At 51.8% G+C, this 24,024-nt stretch overlaps 8 protein-coding genes across 8 annotated transcripts; 5 read left to right on the plus strand and 3 right to left on the minus strand.

The window, feature by feature from the left end:
- Positions 1-90: 90 nt before the first annotated feature.
- N7473_000932 (putative alpha/beta hydrolase) lies at positions 91-2,041 on the minus strand (the record flags this gene model as incomplete). The annotated part of the gene is made up of 2 exons (XM_057146872.1): positions 91-1,626; positions 1,697-2,041. 2 exons carry the CDS (start codon positions 2,039-2,041, stop codon positions 91-93), a joined length of 1,881 nt encoding a protein of 626 aa, XP_057014758.1.
- Positions 2,042-2,480: 439 nt separating this feature from the next.
- Positions 2,481-3,890, plus strand: N7473_000933 (Spo7-like protein; the record flags this gene model as incomplete). The annotated part of the gene is made up of 1 exon (XM_057146873.1): positions 2,481-3,890. One exon carries the CDS (start codon positions 2,481-2,483, stop codon positions 3,888-3,890), a length of 1,410 nt encoding a protein of 469 aa, XP_057014759.1.
- A 937-nt stretch (positions 3,891-4,827) lies between these two features.
- On the plus strand, positions 4,828-7,415 carry N7473_000934 (glycoside hydrolase family 95 protein; the record flags this gene model as incomplete). Its single annotated transcript, XM_057146874.1, has 5 exons — positions 4,828-4,951; positions 5,017-5,099; positions 5,157-5,241; positions 5,291-6,332; positions 6,392-7,415. 5 exons carry the CDS (start codon positions 4,828-4,830, stop codon positions 7,413-7,415), a joined length of 2,358 nt encoding a protein of 785 aa, XP_057014760.1.
- Positions 7,416-7,745: 330 nt separating this feature from the next.
- On the plus strand, positions 7,746-8,593 carry N7473_000935 (uncharacterized protein; the record flags this gene model as incomplete). Its single annotated transcript, XM_057146875.1, has 2 exons — positions 7,746-7,932; positions 7,989-8,593. The coding sequence occupies 2 exons, from the start codon at positions 7,746-7,748 to the stop codon at positions 8,591-8,593; spliced, it is 792 nt and encodes a 263-aa protein (XP_057014761.1).
- A 496-nt stretch (positions 8,594-9,089) lies between these two features.
- On the minus strand, positions 9,090-12,130 carry N7473_000936 (MCM DNA helicase complex subunit MCM3; the record flags this gene model as incomplete). Its single annotated transcript, XM_057146876.1, has 8 exons — positions 9,090-9,126; positions 9,187-11,204; positions 11,261-11,524; positions 11,590-11,695; positions 11,756-11,802; positions 11,862-11,913; positions 11,972-11,990; positions 12,058-12,130. The coding sequence occupies 8 exons, from the start codon at positions 12,128-12,130 to the stop codon at positions 9,090-9,092; spliced, it is 2,616 nt and encodes an 871-aa protein (XP_057014762.1).
- Positions 12,131-12,486: 356 nt separating this feature from the next.
- Positions 12,487-16,311, minus strand: N7473_000937 (putative translation regulator (Cya5); the record flags this gene model as incomplete). The annotated part of the gene is made up of 1 exon (XM_057146877.1): positions 12,487-16,311. One exon carries the CDS (start codon positions 16,309-16,311, stop codon positions 12,487-12,489), a length of 3,825 nt encoding a protein of 1,274 aa, XP_057014763.1.
- A 494-nt stretch (positions 16,312-16,805) lies between these two features.
- On the plus strand, positions 16,806-18,740 carry N7473_000938 (signal recognition particle subunit SRP68; the record flags this gene model as incomplete). The annotated part of the gene is made up of 3 exons (XM_057146878.1): positions 16,806-16,996; positions 17,056-18,186; positions 18,248-18,740. 3 exons carry the CDS (start codon positions 16,806-16,808, stop codon positions 18,738-18,740), a joined length of 1,815 nt encoding a protein of 604 aa, XP_057014764.1.
- A 974-nt stretch (positions 18,741-19,714) lies between these two features.
- Positions 19,715-22,104, plus strand: erg5 (C-22 sterol desaturase erg5). The gene is made up of 4 exons (XM_057146879.1): positions 19,715-19,998; positions 20,106-20,256; positions 20,321-21,569; positions 21,634-22,104. Exons 1-4 carry the CDS (start codon positions 19,848-19,850, stop codon positions 21,667-21,669), a joined length of 1,587 nt encoding a protein of 528 aa, XP_057014765.1. The 5' UTR covers positions 19,715-19,847; the 3' UTR covers positions 21,670-22,104.
- The last annotated feature ends 1,920 nt before the right edge of the window (positions 22,105-24,024 follow it).

Here is a 24,024-nt window from a genome sequence, read left to right on the forward strand (position 1 = left end):
CACGCCAGCTTGCAAATCACGCTATCAAGCTCCAACAGATATTCATGGTCCGTTACTCGTGGACGACGCACTCTTTTGAAAACGATATGCTCACGCCGCTCTTTCCCGTTGACTAACCTCTTCCATCTCGGCCAGGACGACCTTGTTAAACTCTTTCCATCCGTCAAGGTAGAGGTGGTGTCCAGCTCGACTGATGACGACAACCTTGGACGAGCCCTGGTCTTTCTGTCGTTCTTCTGGTGTGGCACTTGCCAGGACTCGCTGCTTCTCTTCTTCAAGGCGGACAGCGGCAGCGTGGCCACCAGTGACATCCATCCAATCATGGTCACCATACATGAAGACGACCGGAAGACCATTCTCACGACTGGGAGCTGGTGCTTCAGATGGAGTTGAAGTGGAGTCTTCCGCTGGGGAAGTTTCAGGAACTGCAGAGTTGGCTGACGACTTGGAGAAAATAGAGCAAGAAGAAGCTGCCGCGGTAGGGTTGGGCAGTGGGCTGTTCTCAGCGCTAATCATCTGGCGTCCAACACCGTGGATGCGGCGGATGAGAGGGCTGCGGGCAAAGGCGCCTGGGGCAAGAATGTATGCAAGGGCATACTCGCCACTACCGCGTTGGCTGAAGATCGAGTATGAGTAGTCGTGAAGCGCCTTGGCTTCGTCAGCTGGGAGATGGGAAAATCGGCGCGAGGTCCAGCCAGACACGATCCGCGGGCCAAGAGGACCGGTCCATCGGACCAAACTGAAGGGAGAGATATTTGCGTCCCACAGGTAAGTGAACCACTTGGGCATGTTTCGGCGTGGTGGGCGGTTAGGTTCATCACCCGGCTCAGGGTTGCGGCCGGTGATGAAGCTACCGTCAACGGTCTTTGAAGCAGATCCTGGAACTGCAGCGGATGAGGTGATATCCTGCTCGTCCTGGGTGAGCTCGTTGGCAAGTGTGGATTCCGATGGCTCGGGTACATCCGCCGTCATCGCATATGGGTCCTCGGGGATACCCACAGGGGATGCTAGGATGAGCTTATTCAAGTGGCCAGGATACTTCAGAGCGTAAGCGACTGCCATGTAGCCGCCGAGACTGTGACCGAGCAAGGTAAACCGATCAATTTTGCGCTTGATGCGCCATTCCTCCAGCGCATCAACGAACCATGCCTCCGCTTCACGGATCGCCTCTTCTCTTTCTTTGGCTTTGATCTTAAATGGCGGCCGTGTACTACGGCCCATGCCCAGCATATCCAAGGCATGGAGCTGCCATCCTCTCAGCCGACTCAGTGGCTCGAAGTTCTTGTAAAAGAAGCCTAGACCGGCGCCGTAGCCATGAAGCATCACCAAATGTTGGTCGGCTTCCTCGCCTACTCGCTCTACCGAGAATTCGTTGAGCGCCCGGTCCTTTCCGGACAGCTCCACCATGCTTGAGCTCCATCGGCGGGGACCATAAGGGTCGTTCAGGGAGTTGGTGGAGATCTGTCCTTGCTGCTTGTGGTCTGCGGACTGCAGACTATCTGGCGTGGAACCGTTGGGGAAACTCGCCGTACTACCGGTCTGAAGGTGGGTTGGGGGCTCGTGATGAAGATAGGGCAGGTAGGATAGGACCTTGTGCTCAGCCGCAGCAGCAGGTAAGCGAGCCCACTGGTGGAAAATGAAGATATTAGCAGTTCGTTCAATGGTGTTGCGCGTTACTGCGACCCTGGTAGCCTACCCATTGACTGAAACCTTCGCGATACCCCAACGGAAAGAACGAGTTGCTGGCCGCCGCCGCGCCAGCAGCTGCGCGAGCAGCGTACGGAGTTCCCTCTTGACCTTGCATTGGCGATGAGCGCCTTCTATGTTCACGCGATTCCTCTTGAGATGGATTCAAAGACTCCGAGGCCATGGAGGAGTACTGGCGGTGTCGGAGAGAGTAGGTGGCAAATGCAACCGGGTGCGCAGGATTTGCCCAAACCCGCGAGACTGGAAGAAGTATAGAGGGCAAAGAATTGGCTGGGCGTAAGCCAAACTGACAGACGGTTTCTGTCGCTGGAAGAAGTTGAGATGCGAGGGTCATGGGCTGTTTTGAGGGCTGGAGAAGTCGAGCCGGAGACAAATCGGCCACGCCGCTTAACCCCGACAGGCAACGAGGCGCATACACGTTGAGACCGCAGGAGTCGGGGAGAATAAAGAGCCGACGGAAGGAGACCGAAGGGGAAAGACTAAATATTAGGCCCCCTTCAGTAGATCGTGTTTCAATCAAAAGTATATCCAAAGCGAACCAAGTCGATGAAGTCGAAGAAAAGCAAGAAAAGAGTATACGAACTAGAAAAGTGGGAAAGGCGGAAGGGCGATGATGTCGCCGCGATCTGCATCTCTTCTCCCCTTCCGATCTTCTCCTTCTTGCTCCTCGTCCTCCTCCTTCTACTTCTCAACCCGCGATGACCACCGTACTGGGCCTCCACGGCCGTTGATTTGGGTGGTCGCATATGTTCCTATAAATTGCGAAAATTACCATGACTTCATCCTTGGACCAGCTCGTCAAGGGCGCTCCGGTGTCCGCAGCCCGCGCGCCCACGCCAGAGCCGTTGAATCCCACCCGACCACCAACAACAACTTCAGGTTCCTCGTCTCCGCAAAGACCCTCAACACCAGATCCTCTAGCCACTCTACCTTCCTCTCCACCTCAGATCTATCTGAATCTATTGATTCTTGAAGCTTCACTTCGTGCGCAATACCTCGCCCTGCGCGAGCGTCGCCGCCAAAACACCTTCTTCCTGCTGCTCCTTGCAGCTTGGATCGCCTACTTCGCATATGCATTGTTCCTGCGTCCCCGCGAGGATGGACGCGGTGTCGGTGGCTCGGTATATTGGGTGGTTGAAATGGGAGAGAAAGTCGCTCTTCTCGGTGGGGTAGTGACGGCCCTGCTAGTTTGGGGAACAGGTCAATGGGAGCGCGGAATTCGCTGGCCCCGTCGATGGCTCGCAGTCGCTAACCGCGGCCTGCGCGTTATGAACACCAAGATCATCGTGATCCGCGGACCATGGTGGCAAGAGATGCTATCCTATGTCTCCTTCCTGTTCCCGTTCTCCACGCCATTCTTCCCTTCTCCATCAGGCAATTTCCACCTCGTCGAGCGTCACCTTTCCGATAAGCAGCGTAGTCGGCAGCACTACCAGCAATACTATAACGGCGGTGATAGCGAGTCTGGCCTAATAGAGGAAGACCTCAGTGCCGGTGGTGACTACATCCGCCTACTTTTGCTACCCAAATCGTTCTCACCCGAGTTCCGTGAGAACTGGGACGACTATCGCACCGACTTCTGGGAGAAAGAGAACGAGCGCCGAACTCAGCTGCGTCACAAACTGCGCGAGCGCGAGCGCCAGCTTGCTCAGGCTGAAGGCGGCTGGTTTTGGCGACTTGGATTCGGCTGGCGCGCCTCGCAGCGCCGCCGCCTGGTGTCAGCTACCCTCCACAAGCCTCTCGAGTCGGAGCCCAGATTCCGGTTTGGCGCCCACCATCATCAGCATGCCCCTTCAGTTTCATCAAAGCTCAATCAGGAACACCGTGCACCTTCTGGTCGCCGCAACACCCGATCCGAATCATCTCACTCTCGGACCTCCTCGCGCAGCTCTACCCCAATCGATGTTGAGGACCGAGCTCCCTCTCGCTCGTCTGGAACTGGCCGTCCGCGTCGCGGAAGTACCACTCCGTCGATCTCAGGCCCAGAAACGAGTCCTCAACAACGGAAGCGCAAAGGTTCCAAATCACTACGTCGTGGGCTATCGCCTCTCACGCAAGCTCAAATTAGGGAAGGTGTTCGCACGCCATCTTTCTCGTCGGACGATTCTGGTATATTGCCAATGGGGGAGAAGGATAAAGAGCCTATTCCTACTTCTGTACCTGACCCGACTCCCGCAGTTTAGATCATGATATTTTTTAGCCATTCTCCTACTATTTCCCCATTTCTTCCTTTGCTCCATCGTCTATGGTGTCGGTTCGAGATTCTCCAACCTGTGATATTCTCAGCGTCTCTGGTATACCATGTTTCATCATAGATATGCTTTAAGGCTGTTGAGCGTATGGTTTATTCATCCTCTCCCATGACAACTGAAACTAGACAGCCGAGCTGTAGTCAACAGTCTCTTCAATTTGGAAGACACTTGATGATTCTCTAGCCATTTCAACCACCTCTCTCAGGGTAATCCAATTAAGACAACCTGGATTTACCCGTTTCCCTTGATCGTCTAACTTGTACAATCTCATCCATTGACGCTAACAGAATGAACGGTATGCGGATAAGACAGGAGATCCAAGGGTAAAAGTACTCGAATACATGCATGTAATTGACATCCAGCAGCTAGAATCATGATTCTTGAATGGCTCAGCTTCAGCTCTTTTAACACCTCCACCTCCATTAAACGTTGATCATTGCCTAAGCCAAGGATGTTGTTTTACTTCGTCTCACGAGGCATACTGAAGAACCCTTTCACTGCGATGAAAGGGGATGAAACTTAGGCACATCAACTCCACTTCATACCCCGCATACATTCAGAATATAATTTAGCCACCGGGAAAATACCACTTCGATAGTCGGCAATAATGGACATTCGATTTAGCTCCAGCCTTCTCAATGCAACGTACTGAAATACCCGATTGCTAAGGTTAATTTTCCGCCATACAAGGTTGCAGTGCGGGGATCTGGGATCCTTACCTTGCCAGGGTACCTGAAAACAATGCCGATCTTGTTCGAATTCGTGAATTGACCCGAGAGGGGATTCGAGTAGATGAGTGTTTATAAATGCTGCGAGGATGGACTTTCTGGAATTTATGAATAAGTGTTCTAGAGAACAGTTCGTCACCATGCTTGTTAGCCTTTTATTGAGTTGCAGTACCTTTGCTGTGGCTGCTTCGCTGTGGTCGTCAAAGCCAGCATCTTGGGATACTACCAATGAAGCTTTTCTTATTGGGAATGGAAAACTTGGAGGTAAATTGACTGACGTATTAGCCGGCATGGGTTATGGTGAAATGCTCATCGTTCATCTACTTTAGTGATGCCATTTGGGGAAGCGGGAACTGAGAAACTCAACCTCAATTACGATGATCTTTGGAGTGGAGGACCATTTCAAGTTGATGTTAGTCTCAAGACACTCTTTGTTTACCTGGCTAAGACACTGATTTCCAATGTCTAGGAATACCGTGGAGGAAACCCAAATTCAAGCATGGTTGACATCTTGAACGATATCCGCTCTGAGATCTGGAAAAAGGGAACAGGAAGTAAGAATCCTCCATCGATGAGATATGCATAATCGCTGATTTATTGTAGATGACACCCGACTACATGGAGATGAAAGTGGTTATGGCTCCTACCACTCATTAGCCAATCTTACTGTTCATATCGAGGGTGTATCTGCTGTGACCGGATACAATCGATCTTTAGATCTGCGCAGTGGGATACACACAACCAGTTACTCAACAGCAGATGGCATCTACACCACTTCCATTTATTGCAGCTATCCCCATCAGGTCTGTGTCTATCACTTGATATCTCCCGTCGCGCTGTCAAATGTCTCAGTTTGGTTTGATGAGCTTGTGGAATCAGCATCCCTATACAATACAACTTGCGGGTCCTCGTTCGCCCGCTTGCGTGGAATCACACAAGAAGGACCTCCACTTGGGATGGTATATGACACCATTGCACAAAGTTCCTTGCTGGGTGTCTGTGAAAAGTCGACAGGTCGTCTACGAATCAACTCTTCCAGCAAAGCATTGTCACTGGTTATAGCGGCCGGAACAGACTTCGACGCTACCAAAGGCAATGCAGCCAATGGCTTCACTTTCCGAGGCGACGATCCAGCAGAAAAAGTTCAACAGCTCACCAATACCGCTCAGAAAATCCCAGAGTCGAAGCTGCGAGCTGAACATGTGGCCGACTACAGTTCGTTGGCAAATGCGTTCATCTTGGACTTGCCAGACACTCGAGGCTCATCTAAAGTGGAATTCTCAGAGCTTATCACAAGATATAGCGCCAAATCTATCGCGGGTGATCCCTTCTTGGAGAAACTGATGTTCGATTATGGGAGGCATCTGTTCATCTCATCCTCACGACAGAATAGTCTGCCTCCGAATCTGCAAGGAATCTGGAGCTCGACGCAGAGTGCAGCGTGGGGTGCAGACTATCATGCCAACATCAACCTGCAAATGAACATGTGGGGTGCAGAGGCTACCGGATTAGGAGATCTGACGGTATCTGTTTTCAATTACATGGAGCAAACGTGGATGCCTCGAGGTGCAGAAACCGCCCAGCTGCTTTATGGAGGGGATGGGTGGGTAACGCACAATGAGATGAATATCTTTGGTCATACAGGGTATGTATACTGCGCCACTGACTGTTCTCAGTTGATCTAATTACTAAATTATTTTCCAGAATGAAAACTTGGCAAACTTCAGCAGACTATCCTGCAGCACCGGCATGGATGATGCAGCATGTTTGGGATCATTATGACTACACCCGTGACAGCAAGTGGCTCCGCAAACAAGGCTGGCCAATGCTGAAAGGTGTTGCCAAGTTCTGGCTATCCCAGCTCCAGTCAGATCAATTCACTAATGACAGCTCTCTTGTTGTCAATCCCTGCACATCACCAGAGCATGGCCCCGTCACTTTTGGTTGCACCCACTGGCAGCAGCTGATCTACCAGGTATTTGAAACCAGTCTCCAAGCTGGACAGTTAGCGCATGATAGCGAACAAAAGTTCTTCACTGAGGTGAAAAGCAAGCTATCGAAGCTCGATAAGGGCCTTCACATTGGCTCTTGGGGAGAGATCAAGGAATGGAAGTTACCTGATAGCTACGGGTACGACAAGGAAGGTGACGAGCATCGCCACCTCTCCCATTTGGTTGGCTGGTATCCAGGATGGACCATTTCATCATATCAGCATGGCTATGCCAATGCTACAATCCAGGACGCTGTCAATACATCTCTCACCAGTCGCGGACCTGGAATTTCAGACTCCAATGCTGGATGGGAAAAGGTCTGGCGATCTGCGTGTTGGGCCCTTCTCAACAACACAGATCAAGCATACTATGAGCTTCGTTTGACTATCGATCAGAATATTGGTCAAAGTGGTCTGTCGTTGTATAGCGGTGGAGATACACCTAAAGGGCCTTTCCAGATCGATGCCAATTTCGGATATGTTGGTGCTGTGCTCAGCATGCTTGTTGTGGATTTGCCTCTGGATAGCTCGAGTTCCGATTCTACTTGGCGCACTGTGGTTCTCGGTCCAGCTATTCCTAAGAGTTGGGCTGGTGGTAGTGTTCGAGGCCTTCGTCTACGAGGGGGTGGAAGTGTGGACTTTTCTTGGGATGATAACGGTGTGGTTGACACGGTGCAGGCCAAGGGAGTTGCGAAGAATATTCATCTGGTGAATGTCAAGGGGAAGTCGTTAGTATGATATATTGATCCATTATTAGTTGTATAGCTCAATTGATATTACCTTATCTCTTCATAATGCTCACGTGCCTCTCGGGATACCCCGGACTCTCCGCAGGCCCATCGGGATGGCCCGAAATGACTCGGTCATCGCCGGAAATTCCCCGCGGCGCCGATAAACCGGCGACAAACTTATCAGCCAAATTCAATTTTTAATACCCCGCGCAGTCTCCCCTCTGTTCAAACTCTGTCAAACACACTCAATTGACCCAGCACCATCCCATCGAACACAGAGGGAACTCATCCAGATACCCGCACGCGACACATTTCCACTCCCAACCAAACCCTCATCATGGGCAACGACAAGAAGATCGGCGCCTACTATGCGCCCACCGGTGGCCTGCCACCCCAAACACAGCTTCTCACCGACCGCGCCATGTTCACCGAGGCCTACGCGGTCATTCCCAAGGGCACATTCAGCGACATTGTCACGAGCTTCCTCCCCTTCTGGGACCAGACACGACTATGGGTGATCGCCCGTCCTCTCTCGGCTTCGCCGAGACCTTCTCGCAATACATTATGGAAGTCCAACCAGGCGGTGGCAGTGACCGTGCCGAACTCGACGACGGTGCCGAGGGTGTTATCTTCGTGGTCGAGGGTGAAGTGACCATCACGCTGGCTGGTGAATCGCACACCCTCACCGAAGGCGGATACGCTTATCTCCCACCCAAGAGCGGCTGGACTCTGCGCAATGCTGGTGCGGCGACTGCCCGTTTCCACTGGGTTCGCAAGGCGTATGAATATGTCGAGGGCCTCGATGCGCCTAACCCGCTTTTCTTGAACGAGAAGGATATCAAGCCCACCGAGATGCCTGGCACTAACGGTGCGTGGGCAACCACCCGTTTTGTCGACCCCTCTGATCTGCGTCACGATATGCACTGCACTATTGTTACTTTCGAGCCTGGCGGTGTTATCCCCTTCGCCGAGACCCATGTCATGGAGCACGGACTTTATGTGCTGGAGGGTAAGGCTGTGTACCGTCTGAACCAGGACTGGGTCGAGGTCGAGGCGGGTGATTTCATGTGGCTGCGCGCTTTCTGCCCGCAGGCCTGCTACGCTGGTGGCCCCGGCAAGTTCCGTTACTTGCTCTATAAGGATGTCAATCGCCACATGAAGCTCGCTCACCACTCCCGGCTTTAAGCTTCTTGTCTGACGACGGGTGAGTTGTTGAGATGAGATAATGCTGTTTCAAATGACCAAAAACACTTGTATATAAATGATATGAACAATAGAGAGTTGCTTCCTCTTCAGTATACCACCTTGATATCCAACTGTTCCTCGTACAATCAAAGGCGTGATTGATTTGCTTCCAATTGAAGGGGAAAAAACTTTAGTTTGACAATAATCGAAGGGCAAGGCCCACCATGGCGCGAAGTATCTCATGGAAAGACTACTAGTAGACAGGTATAGCTGCTTAGTTCAATATGTTCACATTCAACTTCCCCATGTTCTTGCTAAAGTAATCCTATCTCAAATTCCACATGCATCAACTCCGTACTCCAAATAAAGACAAACATGATGATATCATCCCAATGCAGCAACCAGAAAACATGCTCGTGAGTAGGGCCAAAGGTGGCCCGGAGTTCCACCTGTTACTACGCAGTAGAAAACCACGTGGTAAAGATAGCACCATAAATTAGATACGGTAGACGTTCTCATCGTCCTCGAGGAACCTATACAGTATTAGTAAACTGATCGCAGTGAAATTTATCAAGGGGAAGGGGTATACTCACATCAGCAGGTTCTCCTCGTTCATCTTGCTGAGAGCCTGGATGGCCTCGGGCCGTGAGAAGACGTGCGCAGCACCGTGTTTCGGTGACTCGCGCACGGCAGTGTTGACGGCTTCGATCAGCGCATCCACATGACACATGTCACCGTCCTTGAATACCTTGTTGCCCATGAGAGGACCCAGGATCTGACGGAAGACAGCCATGCGGGCAGGAGTAAGCGGTTGCGCCGAGGCAGAAGTCGACTGCGAGTCGTCTGTCTGAGACTGCACCAGCTGTGATGCAGGGTGCGACGAAGCAACCGACATCTGTGACTCGGTATGAGTCTGAGTACGGTTGGTCTGACTGGACCGTAGACGCGAGGCGCGCGGGCTAGACGTGTAGAGGCTATCGGGATCATCGTCGGGAGCTGCAGTGCTGCTGGCGGCGGCACGAGTTCTCGCTGTAGTGCCATGTCCAGAGGTAGCGGCTGATGTGCCGCGGAAGGGAGTGTCGTCATCGTCATCGTCATCAAGCTCTGGCTCGCTCTCGTCATCCGACTCCTCGAAGGAAGTGACCTTGCGGCGCTTGCGGCGCACATCCTCCTGGATTTCCTTGAACATAGCAAAGCGCAGAATGGCCTCTGCATGCTTGGCATCCTTCTCGTCAACACGACTGGACAGACGGGCCTTGGCGTGTGCGGTAGAAAGACGAATCAGAGTCTCTAGGGTACGAGGTGTGATGGGAGAGGTACGACGCTGAGTGCTGGCAAGGTCGTCGTTACGCAGCGCAGAGTATGCCGCAATAATGTGGTCGGCCGCGCCCTTAGTCAAAACAGGCTTGACACGGGACTTGGCGTACTGAATGTACTTCTTGATGAAGGGGATGCTGATAATCTCCACGTTCTTTCCACGGTTGCGGACCATACCGCCGTGGAGCATAACGTTGAACTTCTCAAACACCTCCGTAGGCTGGTTGGCATCTACACGGTCTTCAATACCAACGCCCAAGGTTTGGTTGAGCTGTTCACGAACCGGAGCACCCTCCTCAGTGCCGGGCTGGCGGTAACGATGCATGCGGAGAACATGCTCGGAAACAGTTCGGTCCTTGGCATCCTCAATATCGTCGGTAACAACGAAGAGCAAATCGAAACGGGACAGAAGGGAATCGGGAAGAGCGATGTTCTTGTGAGGGTCCTTGTGTGGGTCGTATTGGCCGTAAATGGGATTGGCAGCAGCCAACACACTGCAGCGGGCGTTCAAACTAGTGTGAATACCAGCCTTGGCAATGGTGACGGTCTGCTGTTCCATGACTTCGTGAATGGCAACACGATCAATATCACTCATCTTGTCAAACTCATCGATGCAGACCACACCACGGTCACCGAGGACCATGGCACCGGCCTCCAAGCGACGCTCGCCAGTCTCCTTATCGGAAGTAACGGCAGCGGTCAAACCGACACCAGAAGAACCACGACCAGTGGTGGCGATAGCCAGAGGGGCAGTGTTCAACACGAATCGAAGCAGTTGAGACTTGGCCGTGGAAGGATCGCCGACCATGAGGATGTTGATATCACCACGAAGATGAGTACCGTTATCCAAGTTCTTTTCCATACCACTGAGCAGCATCAGCAGAATGGCCTTCTTGATGTAGTCGTGGCCGTGAATACTAGGAGCGAGCGACTGAGACAGCAACTCGAAGACATTCTTCTTCTTGGCAATCTTGTTAATGTTTCGAATATCAGTATCCGTGATGGTGGCCTGCGCAATGCCAGAACCGCCCTTGGAGGAAAGTTGAATGATGTTGTTGGCCATGACAATGGTGCGGAAGGTGGAGGATCCGGAGCTTGCGTTTCGGTTTCCGAGTGTGCGATAGATACCGACGAGCTGAATTCTGTCTCCTGGCTTGGCCTTATCGACAAGATCATCATCGAGAATAACGTCAACACTGCGAGGTAGCTGACCGGCCGGGGCTCGCTCGGGCATTTCTTGGATCGAAATCGACTGGTGGTCCATATAGGTGGAGTAACCGTACTCGGTAATAAGCTAAATAAATGAGATGCTTGTTCTTATCGCTGCTGGGCGCATGGAAATGTACTCACGGGGTTCTTATCTTCATCTTCCTGGGGGTAAACATTCAAACTTGTAGCACCGCTCGCTGTCATAGTCTGGTCGCGGTACTTCCTTGACAAGAAACGATCCTTCTTCTCGCTGTAATGAACACTCTGAATCACCTTTGGCCGGACGAGGGAGCATTTTGTCACGATACCCTCAAGGGAAACCATGCGGTTCAGGTGCGAAGAACCGAGAGTGCGGGGGTTGCAAGAAAAATCTCCAAAGGCTCCGATATAAGCGCAATAATAGTTCTGTAGAGGCATACAATTAGCCCTGTCTCATTCCAAATGCTTCGAGGTATTCCAGAAAAGCATACCACTTCATCCAACTTCTCCTTCTCGGGGCGGTTGGGCAACCGCTTTACGACCTCCTTCAGGGCGTGGTCAAAGGCTTGAGAGTAATCGAATGGGGACATGCAAAGCCTAATCAAACAAGAAAATCAGTAACTTGATCTTTGCAATATCAAAAGATGTCAAACCTACCCGTCGGAAAGCTCGCGGTTGTGTGCTCGGATTTCGTCGAGGCTAACCTATTCAACCATCAGTCTTCTTCCGCCATTTCAAGGGAGAGAGAAAAAAACACACGCACCGTCAGACGTCGCAGTCCCCGATTCAGCATCACCACAATATCGACTCGATAACTATTTCATTCAGTTAGGCTTCGCGATGGAAAATTCGTTCAATTTCGGGTCAACAAACCTGCGAGCCCGTTCATCACCTATTGCAGAAAAAAAGCCACCATGTTAGATCAATTGCAGTGAGAGCATCATTTGAGACAAACTTACTAGGGTCAAGGAATTCGATAGCAGCGCGCACGCGATCTTGCGCGGCCTCATCTCGCAATTGAATTCCGTCCATGGTTGCGGTGGTCAATGTGGTCGGTGGGGGATGGCGAGTCGAGGAGGAGGAGACAAGCTTGAAAGTTGGGATGTGCGCGGTCGCCCGATCGGGCAAAATTGGAACGCGTCCCCTGACGCGACACGCGTTTGCTTATATAATACCAGCAAATAATTGGAATGAGGCCTCAGGCAGACATATTCTGTCCGTACCTGGTTATCTAGAACTTGTGATGACTGTCTATACTTCGTTAACTGGGTGAAAGGTCTTTCAAGATTCAGTCAGGAAAATGAAGATATAATACATTGGGATCTATATAGACATGATGTACAGAGGCTAAAATAACAAACACAATCACTATACACACGGAAGACACATCATCGCGTCTTCTCGTCTAATGGTTCAGGAGTCTCCTCTGCGTCCTGAGCGCGCTCAACGGCCTCCTCAGTTGGGGCCTCGTCTTCGGATTCACCTTGCTTAGTCTCCGATATCAACTCCTCTGGTTTCTGAGCAGCAGGTGCACGCTCTTGTTTAACTTTCTTGGAAGCAGCCCTCCGCTTCTTGAGATATACATGTCTGGTGTGACGGCCGCGGATGGCATCTTCGAGATCAGCCCGGTCCTCCACCGAGAAAATGTCCTCCTGCGTGTCAGACTCTGAGGGCCCAAAGACAGCTTGGCGAGTTCTCTCGGCTTCAGCGTCAGCAGACAATGTCAAAGTGGGGGAGGCTGGTGCCTCCGTTTGTTGAGTCCGTCCCAAATGTCGGTTGCGAGGGCGAATGCCCAGAATACCACTTGCCGCCACAGTTTGCCTACGCGGTCGCTTCTGCCCGTCTTTGTCGGCCTGGTGAGAGCGATGGCGAAGTAGCACACCTTGGAACTTATCACGAAGATAAGGCATCCTGCCAATTTCCGCAATCGTCTTGGGGGCGATGGAATGAAGTTGCACAAGTTCTTTGCCGCCTTTCAGAATGCTGAGATCTCGAATGCGATCCACCGCGGCAGCTAGGTATACCATCGAGACGTAGGTGGGTTGCATGAAACCTGGATCAATGTTGCTCCAGTACGATTTTGAGGCTTTGCCTAGAGTTTCCGAAGGAGGAGGGAAGTGCCGAGGATCTTCGAGCTGCTGGATGGTGAACGGCACACCCAACGGCTTGAGTCCTTGCCCAACTTGGAGGCGCTTCCAGTCGGGGAAGTTGGGCATGAAAGTACGCTCGAACGCTCGGAAAGCCTCTTCAACATCGCTGAATTTGTCGGAAGCTGCCAGCATCTGAACGTAGGTTGACCAATTAAAAGTGCTTAGCCGGAAACCGGCATCTTCAAATTTGGCCACCACTTCGATGATCTGATCGGTTTTATTCTGATAGGCCAAAGCTCGCATGTAAATGGAAAGGGGGCGCGAAAGGGTGAAGCGTTGTGACGGGATTATCTCAGATCTCCGGTGTGAGTAGGACACGCCATCGTCGGGTGAGTCGGCCAGCTCTTCTTGGCCGTCGAGACCCAAGGGCGATAGTGGCTGGTCACCCTCAGACAACGGCTCCATGGCAACAATGTCCGTCATAAGAGACGACTCGGCACGCATAAGTTCATCGAGGTCCACTCGGCTCGCTATCTTGACAGTGTTGGTGAGTGCGAGTTGCCAGCACTCCTCCACCTCCAGGTATTGTTCTGCTCTCAAATGGGCCAGCATCATAGCAGCAATGAGGCGGATCGGAGCGGATTCGGATCCCGTTTCGCGAGAGCCAATGGTCTTCTTCGTGTCGATGTACTCCTGGAACAGCTTTCGGGCCTCATCAATCGCACCATTCAAGCCAAAATTCTTAATACGGTAGGCATAGTATGAGTCCTGGAAAGCGCCGCTGGGATGAGCCTTTGACGAGGAAAGCCTGATGCTCTTTGTTAGGCGGTCGATCGACGTGAGAGAGTTCAGGAGAGTTTGCTCGGCATTCTTCAAACGGAGATCGGCGCCGGGCTTAGAAGAATCTGCCTGGGTTTCCAGATCGTGCTCGATCTGGCCTCTGAGCTCCAAAAGGCTGGATCGGGCCCCAGGTTGACCAAATCGCTCCTCGATCTCGTTGAATATGACTTGTACCATGGTTCGGTTGCGGCTCTTCACATATCCGTACAGGATGATCGCGTAGTGAAGGTCTGTAGCTTGAAGGACTCGCTTCTTATGAAGGTCTCGAAGGGTCTTTCGTGCTCGATCCGTTTTGCCAACGAGAGCCTGAGCGAGCATATGGCTTGCGTAGGAGATGGCATCTGGGCGAATCCCGGCTGATTTAATGTGCTGCCAGATCCGATTCATAGCCACAAAGTCCACTCTAAATGCATATTGAAACAGAAGTGTGTTCCACATGCCTAGAGGTGAACCTTGGACTTTGAATTCCTGGCACGCGACAGCAAATTGCTCAGCCTGAGGCAACAATCCGTTCGCGCAATACGCCTGGACCACCATGTCTAGCATGGGCATCGTGATCTCCACATCGTAACGCTCCGCCTCTTTGAGCAAATGACGAGTGTTATCAATGTCTCCCCGTTTGGCAAAGAGAGCCATCAAGGTACCGAACGTGTGAGGGCTGGGGGAAACTCCGGCTTGCTGCATCTTCGAGAATATCGAAAGGGCGCCAGCCAGGTTTTCTTCATTGGCATACGCCTTGAGAAGAATGTTCCAACACACGGTATTGGGCTGAAGATGGAATTCCTCAGAAATCCTCTCAAACTGTTTCGTGGTCTCCTCGACGTTTCCGATTCTTGCATGGACATCGAGAAGCGGAGTCACCAATTTCCGACTGCGCGGTGGCCCATGGTCTTCAACAAGCTTATCGAAGAAAAAGTAAACCTTCTCCACGTCACCGGCATGTGCAAACGATTGCATAGCATCCTTGTACAGTTGAGGATGAGGCTTTCCGTAGAATTGCCTCATTTCATCCAGGAAGAATCGCACTCCGGAAGTTATTCCAAAAGAGGCAAACGCTCTTAACTGAGCACTGAAGAACGACTGAGGAGGTATCGTCTCCGGCATATGTCGGCGCATGATGCGGTAAAACACAATTGTTCGGACGAAAATCGATCTTGCATCGCTCGCTTGAAACGTGGTGATTGTGTGAAGGTAGTGCTCAGGCTTAAGAAAGCCCAAGTCATGATAGATCCGAAACAACTCCACTAGTACACCAGTGGAGGCAGATCTGAGCATGTAAGAGTAGCGGAAAATGTGACCAAGAAGGAAATCGGCGAGATAGCGGGAGTCATGACTCTGTTCACGCATGACGAATTTTCCAAATGCCACAGCGTCCCAAGCAAGCCTTCCATGTTCAAGTTCACTAAATAATATACGGTGTGGCGGCTCAGACACCTGCTCTGTGTATTGTGACACCAAGCGCCAAATTTCCAGAGCGCGCCTCCAATTACGAGCTTTCCAAAAGCGCGTGAATGATAATGTGCAACACTTAGACCCGTATCCCCGTTCAAGGGCTTGGTCGCATAGGGATATCAGCTTCGAGGGGTCTCGCGAACCAAGTTGAGACTCGGCGGCGCGCAAAAAGTCGTCTTCCGAAAGGATCTCCTCGGGTATTCCTTGAAATGCCTCCCAGGTCCGATCTCGGTCGAGAGTATCTTTCGACCTACTGAGATAGGCACATAGCGCAGAACGGCAATCGGATGGTCTTCCAGCGGCGATATAAAGCACCCAGGCTCGATCAAACTCTGCCTGCTGTTTTTCCATCAAATTTATCAAATAACCCTTGGAAGATCTGGTTGCTTCCATTCCCACCGTCTGCTGGCTCGGTTCGTTCGCATGAGCATCCTCGACAAGGATTTGCTTGGTAGGGGACGAAGCGTTCGACGTATACGGTCTCGAGAAGCCAACCACGGTTCTTTTCCTCCGGCGCAATGCCAGTCGCTTTGATTGGCGTGATAGACGTGATACTGCAAATTCCTGCGTTCTTTGCGGGTAGAGAAAATCGAGGAACGGCGAGCCTCCATCTTTGGAAGCTTTGCTCTCGGCGGGAGACAGAAAAGCTGAAGTCGAGGATGGTTGTGGCGGCAGCACTAACGCGACAAAACAGCTCGCAATATCCCCTCCGGCGGCATTATGCTTCCAAAAATGGCGAGACAAACTCCTTCGGGATCGAATAGTGCCGTTGGGATCTCGAAGGAAACGCCGTCCCGCGCTCTCGAGGCAGCCGGCCGCCCGTTCGAGCATTACCCCCGATCGTCGCGGCGTCAAACACTGAAGTCACCTTAGAGAATCCACAGTCTGCATCATATCGTATCGGAAAGCCCTGTTAATTGAGACTCCAAGTCAGAAATCACTGTTCACGTGGTGTTTTTGTTGTTCCTGGTGGCCGGGATGAGCTGTTTAGGGTGGTGCCATTTTCGTACCGAGAAGGAAAAAAAGCGGAGGATTGCAGACAATCTAGCAGAGAGAAGCTTCAGTCGCCGAGCTTCAGACAGATCGTAGTTGCTAGATTGTCTCCCAGTCGTCGGGCAATCAGTTATGAGCCAAGGGGAATGAAGCCAGGAAAAGTAGGCTGGAGAAAGCCAACCACGCAAAAGATTCGGAGAGGTTGGAAATTGCCGGGCAGGTCGGGCCATTCGTTTGGCCGAAACGGGGTACCGCCTTTGCATACCCACCAAGTCAACCTGCCAGCTACAGAGGACTCGGCTCCCCTCAATTTGGCCAATTCAACCCCAGCCATGGAGATCACCGATTATATCTTCAAGGAGCGGGAGGAGGTGCTCCTCGCTGGAGACTACAATGCCTACCGGGCGCATGCTACTCGCAAGCTGCACAAACTCCGCAAGAAGCTGGGACAGGCCACTCCTAAAGGCCGCAAGTACGCTGCTAAACCAGCTGTGACGGCTGAGAATGTTGGAAGCAATATCTCGTATGTGTTTCCACCGACGATTGCATGATAAATACTTACCTTACTTCGCCCATGATCAGCTACGTGCACCTTCTCCTTCTTGGGTCCGAACGAGCCTGGGCGCAAGCCATGCACGAGAAATCGACACACTCCGCTGATCCATCAGCCAAGGGCATCTCCGGTGCAGCCAGACGCCATATCATCTCGCGACTGCACAAGGCGACTGGTTATGCGCAACATCTTGTGGACTTGCTCCACGAGCAGTCGGCCACCGGCGCCACAGACATTGACATCCTCGAAGCACGAGCTTATCTGGCTACAGTCTCGGGTGCGCTGTGCCTAGAGAAGCGCAAGTGGGAGCAGTGTCTACACGACTATGCCATTGCGCGAGTAATCTATACGGCTCTTGGACAACGGGAGAAGAAGGATTCCTTCCGCGACCTTCTCACTGGAACTGTCGATCCCAGCCTGCGCTATGCCGCTTACCAGATGAAGCTTCCTCGCTCCAAGCCAACTTCCTCGCTGGCCATTGAATTCTTCCCCGCTGATTCCAAGATTCGCGCGGAAGTCGAGAAGATTGACCCGTCCTGCCTCGCTGAAGAGGCTGCGGGGACACGGAGAACCGCCGAGGGTGAGGTGCAGCAACTACCCGAGTCTGTGACATGGAGATCTCGAACCGTCCCGCTGGATGATGCTTCGATTTCTCAGGCTTTGGCTGCTGCGTCTGCTGCCGAGACCGGACTCAGTGCCTGGTTGGCCGGTGAAGGCAAGTCTGCTAGTGCGAAGGATCGCGCTGCCGCATATGATAATGTCATCATTGCTAGCCAGGATGCGGTCGATGCCACTAAGAGCGCCCTCGATGACCTGACCAGCGAGGGAGTGGATCCCGGTGATAAGAGACTGCAGGCACTTCAGATCACTCGTACGGCTGTTAACTACAGTCTTGTTGGATGGCGGGTCGGTCGTAACCGTGTGCTGTGTGGTGAACAGGATGGCCTGACGTTCGAGGACGAGTCAACTGCTCAGAGTGGAAAGGTCACCAAGCACAGTGCGGGTAATGGAAAGAAGCTGAACAAGCTCCGCGAGCGCGTCGTATTGTACGACTCGACCCTGCAGAGCTTGGACTTTATCCTGGAGCTGCCAGGTGTTGCTGCCGATACGGCATTTGTGCAAGACCTTGAGGCGAAACGGCGCTATTTCCGTGCGCTACGGTATGTCTCGCTTTCTGACAAACTTTTCGTGATCTATATAACTAACGCATTCCATACTTAGATGCCTTGCTTTGGGCCGATCCCACGGCGTTCTTGGCAAGCCCACCGAGGCCCTTGCCCTCTTCGCTCAAGCATTCGATCTCGCCAGCACCGCCACCCCGCAGACTTCCGACAGCTCCGAGGGCCCACCCCAGCTGGATGTCTCGCGCGCCCAGGCAAACAACTTGGCTTCTACTCTGCGTGGCCTTGTTGCGCAGTATCGCGGATTCGTGACGCTGGAACGTTTGGATGCCGAGTCTGGCTCAAGCCAGCAGCGCCCGTTGGTCGAGCGCCTCCACCAGTTTAGTGCCGGTACCGACCTGAGCAACCTAGTGCCATACCCGCCTCAAATGCAACCTGTTCCTGTGAAGCCGCTCTTCCTCGACGTGGCATGGAACTACATTGACTACCCTCGTCCTGGACAAGCACAAGCCCCGGTGCAAGCTCCAGAGCAGGCCGCATCCCCGGCGCCGGAAGAGAAGAAGCGGGGATGGTTCGGGTTTGGCGGTCGGTGAGAATAGTGCCCTGTACATACGGACGGAAGTGATTATAATTATCTGACAAATATGTTCATGTCGATTTTACGCACTGCGATTACTCCTTGCCTTGGTCCTCCTGCGATATAGTTTATGGAGTGTTACACACACTTCTATTTCCACGGCGTACCCAGTATATCCATGAATATATACTATCTATAATCTGTAAGAAATACTATGGTACTGTATGCTATTATATCTATACATTTCCCTCGGTGTGACGTAGTTACATGAAGTATGTACATGATCATTTGGCAGGCTTTATGGTCAACTGGTGGAATGACTGATCCAATGGCCATCCAGGCTTAGTCAGGGGCGGTTGATGGTCCTGGTGCACGTGCCACGGGAAGCCCTCGCTGAAATTTGCGCCAATAGTTAATAGTTGCAATTAGCCGGAGTTGTCTAGTTGTTGAGCCGAGTCGCGCTATTTGCAATAATATTGAATGAAAATTGGAGAATTTGAAAAGAAAGACCGCAATGCTCTGGTTGTTATATTGAGCATATATTTTATCCAGAAGAACGGGTGTAGGGTTGAAGGAGGGTATGAACTATGGAGTGCCCATATGTACGGAGTAGATAACATCATTCCTAGGCTGACGGAGGCGTGACTATCTAATCGTGTAATTAAGGACAAGTACCAGGTTGCTATAGTGATTTCAGACAATCATTATATAGTCTTACAATTTCCCATCAAACCTCAGATCGTGTAAACAGTGAATACTATAAAGTAGCAAAACAATAACAATTATTTATCCTCTTTTGTAGTTACCGACAGTAGTTTAGTCTCCGATTCTCCCCCCGCCCAGTCATGCCACGGCCGGCTTCCCCTGGTCCCAACGCCCCGGTGCCTCCAATAATAATGAACGAACCACTGCAAATTGCCTGTCAATCTTACAACGGCCAATGCGAATACGACTGCAAATTATTGGCCTTCCCGCCCCTGACCATTTTCCCTTCTTCCCCCTCTCCACCTCTCTCAGCAATTGTTCACCCTCATTTTCAGTCACTGGTAATTTGTTGGTTTTGGACTTAGAGGAGCAGATCACAAAATTGACAAGAAAGGTCCTCCTCGTGTGACTCGACAAAATGACTGGGAGCTTTGTCTCGCCGTCCGCAGATGCGACAATCTCGCCGCAACTTTTCGCGCCGGCCGGCCTCGTCGCCTCGATTCTCGATGGCTTCACCGTCTGGAAGCTGATCCTGACGCTGTTCGTTGGAGCCGTCATTTACGATCAGTGTAAGTCCGATCTCTCGCGAAACTCATCGGAGGGTTTCTCGATCTGAAATTTCAACGCGTCCCGGATCAATGGCTAACGATCTCCCCCTTTTTTCGTTCGACAACAGTCAAGTACCACTATCTCAAGGGCAACATCGTTGGTCCTGCCTACAAGATCCCGTTCATGGGCCCCTTCCTCCAGTCTGTCAATCCCAAGTTCACCGAATACAAGGCGAAATGGGACAGTGGCGAGTTGAGCTGTGTCTCTGTCTTCCACAAGTGAGATACAACAAACGATGAATTTTTTTTTAAGAGCCTCGATTCACTAACATATGCGCTCAAGGTTCGTTGTGATCGCTTCCACCCGTGACATGTCCCGCAAGATCTTCAACTCTCCCGGTTACGTCAAGCCCTGTGTCGTGGATGCCGCGCACAAGCTGCTCGGCAAGTCCAACTGGGTCTTCCTGGATGGCAAGGAGCACGTCGAATACCGCAAGGGTCTCAATGGCCTGTTCACCCGCCAGGCCCTGTCCTCCTACCTGCCCCGTGCCGAGGAGGTCTTCGACGAGTACTTCAAGCGCTTCTTGGCCAAGTCCGCCGCTACCAAGCACACCCCGACTCCCTGGATGCCCGACTTCCGTGAGCTGATGACTGCTCTCTCGTGCCGTACCTTTGTCGGTTACTACATGTCCGACGAGGCCGTCCAGAAGGTTGCCGATGACTATTACCTGATCACCGCCGCCCTCGAGCTGGTCAACTTCCCCATCATCCTGCCCTTCACCAAGACCTGGTACGGCAAGAAGGCCGCCGACATGGTTCTTGAGGAGTTTTCCAAGTGTACCGCCAAGTCCAAGGCTCGCATGGCTGCCGGTGGTGAGGTTACCTGTATCATGGACGCCTGGGTCAAGGCCCAGCAGGACTCTGCCAAGTACCGTGAGAAGATCGCCCAGGGAATCCAGGTTGACCCCTCCGAGAAGCCTCCTCAGGTTCTGCGTGACTTCTCCGACTTTGAGATTGCCCAGACTGTCTTCACCTTCTTGTTCGCCTCCCAGGATGCCACTAGCGCCGCCTCTACCTGGCTGTTCCAGCTGATGGCCGACCGTCCTGAAATTCTCGACAAGGTCCGTGAGGAGAACTTGGCTGTCCGCAACGGTGACCCCTCCGTCCCCATCTCCATGGAACTCCTCGAGCAGTTGACATACACCCGCGCGGTCGTCAAGGAGACCCTCCGCTACCGCCCTCCCGTCATCATGGTCCCCTACCTGGTCAAGAAGGACTTCCCCATCACCGACAAGATCACTGTCTCCAAGGGCTCCATGATCATTCCCTCGGTCTGGCCCGCCACTCACGACGAGGAGGCCTACCCCAACGCCGACTCCTTCGAGCCCGAGCGCTGGATCACCGGTGATGCCGAGCAGCAGACCAAGAACTGGCTGGTCTTCGGCACTGGTCCCCACTACTGCCTGGGTCAGACCTATGCCCAGCTGTCCCTGATGGCCATGATCGGCAAGGCCAGTATGGAGATGGACTGGGAGCACACTGCCACCCCTCTGTCTGAGGACATTAAGGTGTTTGCCACCATCTTCCCCCAGGTATGTCTTTTCCCTCTGCAGTTCTTTACACATTGGAACCCTTTAGCTAACAATCTATTCCTAGGATGACTGCCTGCTCACCTTCCGCCCCCGCGCATAAATGATTGACGAGCCTTTTAAAAGCACCACGCTGGAAAGACCCGGCCCCAAACTCCAGATAGAACGAGCTCGGTGACGCATTTAGCACGGCCTTTCTGTCCTGGAGATGGAGGGGCCTTTCTTTTCCACCTTTCATTTCTCGCCTCCACTTGGCACGCATGGTCAACAGTCCTCTTGGCGGACTGTGAACAAACGTTACCGTGATTGCCCAAGGCATTTGGTCGTCACAGCTGGGGAGTGCTTTCCTAGAGATTACCCACCTAATACCCCTTTTGTGTATAAAGCGGCGTGTATAAAGCGGCCCATGTGGGATCGCTGCCGTTGTGCATTTCTTTTCCGGGTTGTCTCTGTTTCGTGTTTCTTCCTCATTGTGGACCACCTTAGAGAGCCATTCATAGAATAATTTTAATCTTGTTTTCTCTTATCCATTCGATCCGTTGAATTTCGGACTTTCGTAATGGACACGCTGTATTTCAGTAGGAATAAAATATCCTAATTGGTCTGGGGTTGTCCATCAGAATATATATTTCATCCCAAATCCCATCCATTTACATGTCGGGCGGCCCCCAACCTTGAACCACCTAACTAAATACAATGTCTATATACTCTCAAGAGGGTCCTGTCATTTCCTCACCGAATCCCCATGCAACTCCTGAACCAATGCAGTCGAGTTACTCGGCAATTCCCTCGCAACGTCCGTACTCGCCAACTCCGTCGGCGGTTTATCCGCTGCGTAAAACGGTCTCAATCTTTCCTCTGGAACAAGTTTAGTCCTCCGTCTCTTAACCAGAATCCATGCAAGACCGACAAGCACCACGATAGCTCCAACACACACGCCAATCCCGATTCCAGTCTTCGCTGCTGTCGATAGACCTGCAGATAGACTGGGAGAGGCTTGACTCGACGACGTAGATGCTGACGACGTAGATGCTGGAGAGGTGCTTGTGTTAGTAGTGCTGCCAGAGGCAGTAGAAGTACTGCTAGAGGCAGTGGAAGTAGTCGTCAAAGTCGCGATATATCCTTGAAGAGTTGCGGGTATGTATTTTGCGTTGGAGCTATTACAGCAATCCGTGTTATCGCCGCAGCACCATGTTGTCGAGGTGTTCGGGTTACCACATGGTGTCATTCTGATGGTTCTGTCGTTTGCCTATTATATCACACGGATACCCATTCAGTTAGCAATGCTATAATACCATATCTATCCCGAAAACCTCGAAGAATAAGTCTGATATCCTGATGAGCATCAAGCGAGATAGAGGCACATACAATCCCAGTACAAGCCTTCAGACACCCCCCATCATCCCAATTCTGACTCGTACATAAATCCCGCCAATATTGCTGCACCAGAGTCGTTTCCCCATGTTGATCGATGGTCGTGGCTCCGTCTAGACAAAGTCCATTTGGGAGACACTTGTTCGCCGTCCAGCCATTGGTGTCTGCGCCGCCGAAGGTATTGGTGCGATTGGTGGCACAGCACATTCTTGCCGCGCCGTCGAAGCCCGGACATGGTTGGTACGCTGGGTCTGTGAATAGCGTGCCATTTGGGAAATAGCATTCAGATAACACGGGTGGTGCGAAGAGACTTATGAGAATGAGGGGGAGGTAGGGTTGTTCGGCGCGAGAACGCATTATTATCATTATGAGGATGGGTTTGGTAGGGAGATGTGCATTATGAGGTATAGTAAGAGAGAAAAGATTGAACAGAATACAGAGAAGGAGATTAGAAGAGGGTGTCAAGGAAAATGGGATTTGAATCCTGACTTCCTCAGCAGTAGGCTTCCGGCTGTGTGACCTGCAGAAGATCAACAGTGTCTTAGTACAGCCATGTAGTAAGTGTAGGGATATTGCATGGCCCCCAAATATGCAAAGTACAATGCATTATGGAATTAGACCCCCTCAATTAAGAGGTTGCATTGGAATCGCGAGGTTTAAAGCACCAAGTATTGTATGTGTTTGTCATTTCGATATCAGCTTTCTACGCAAGGATTTTCTGAGGGCTCAGAGATGAATCTATGGCACGATGACTTTTGAAGCAGGAACATAGTGCGTATTAAGAATGTAGACCAAAGATTCGAGACGAGCCACAAGCCTTTCACCTTTAGGCCCCCGATTAGTGCTTATCACGACAGGGCTCTTGGGGCCGATGCACATAAAAGGTTTAACCTGGTCTCAGTGGTGGCCAATTGGGGGCAAGACATCGCCAATGGCTATTCAACCAACACATGATACAAAAGAAGAAGCCTACTAGGTTACAATTATGTCATTTTGCGTCCTAATCAGCCGTATCAGGGTTTGTAGATCTGTAACTATACCCATTTATCCTAACTCCGCAGGCGGTGTCCCTCGGCAGTGACAT

Source organism: Penicillium subrubescens (assembly GCF_028828155.1).
Source record: "Penicillium subrubescens strain IBT 31985 chromosome Unknown utg000001l_segment0_segment0, whole genome shotgun sequence".
NCBI lineage: Eukaryota > Fungi > Ascomycota > Eurotiomycetes > Eurotiales > Aspergillaceae > Penicillium > Penicillium subrubescens.

Coding starts and splice junctions, on each gene's coding strand:
- erg5 (XM_057146879.1), top strand. CDS start 19,848: ATGACTGGGAGCTTTGTCTCGCCGTCCGCAGATGCGACAATCTCGCCG. Junction 20,257..20,320: donor TGTGTCTCTGTCTTCCACAA/GTGAGATACAAC, acceptor TATGCGCTCAAG/GTTCGTTGTGATCGCTTCCA. Junction 21,570..21,633: donor TTGCCACCATCTTCCCCCAG/GTATGTCTTTTC, acceptor ATCTATTCCTAG/GATGACTGCCTGCTCACCTT.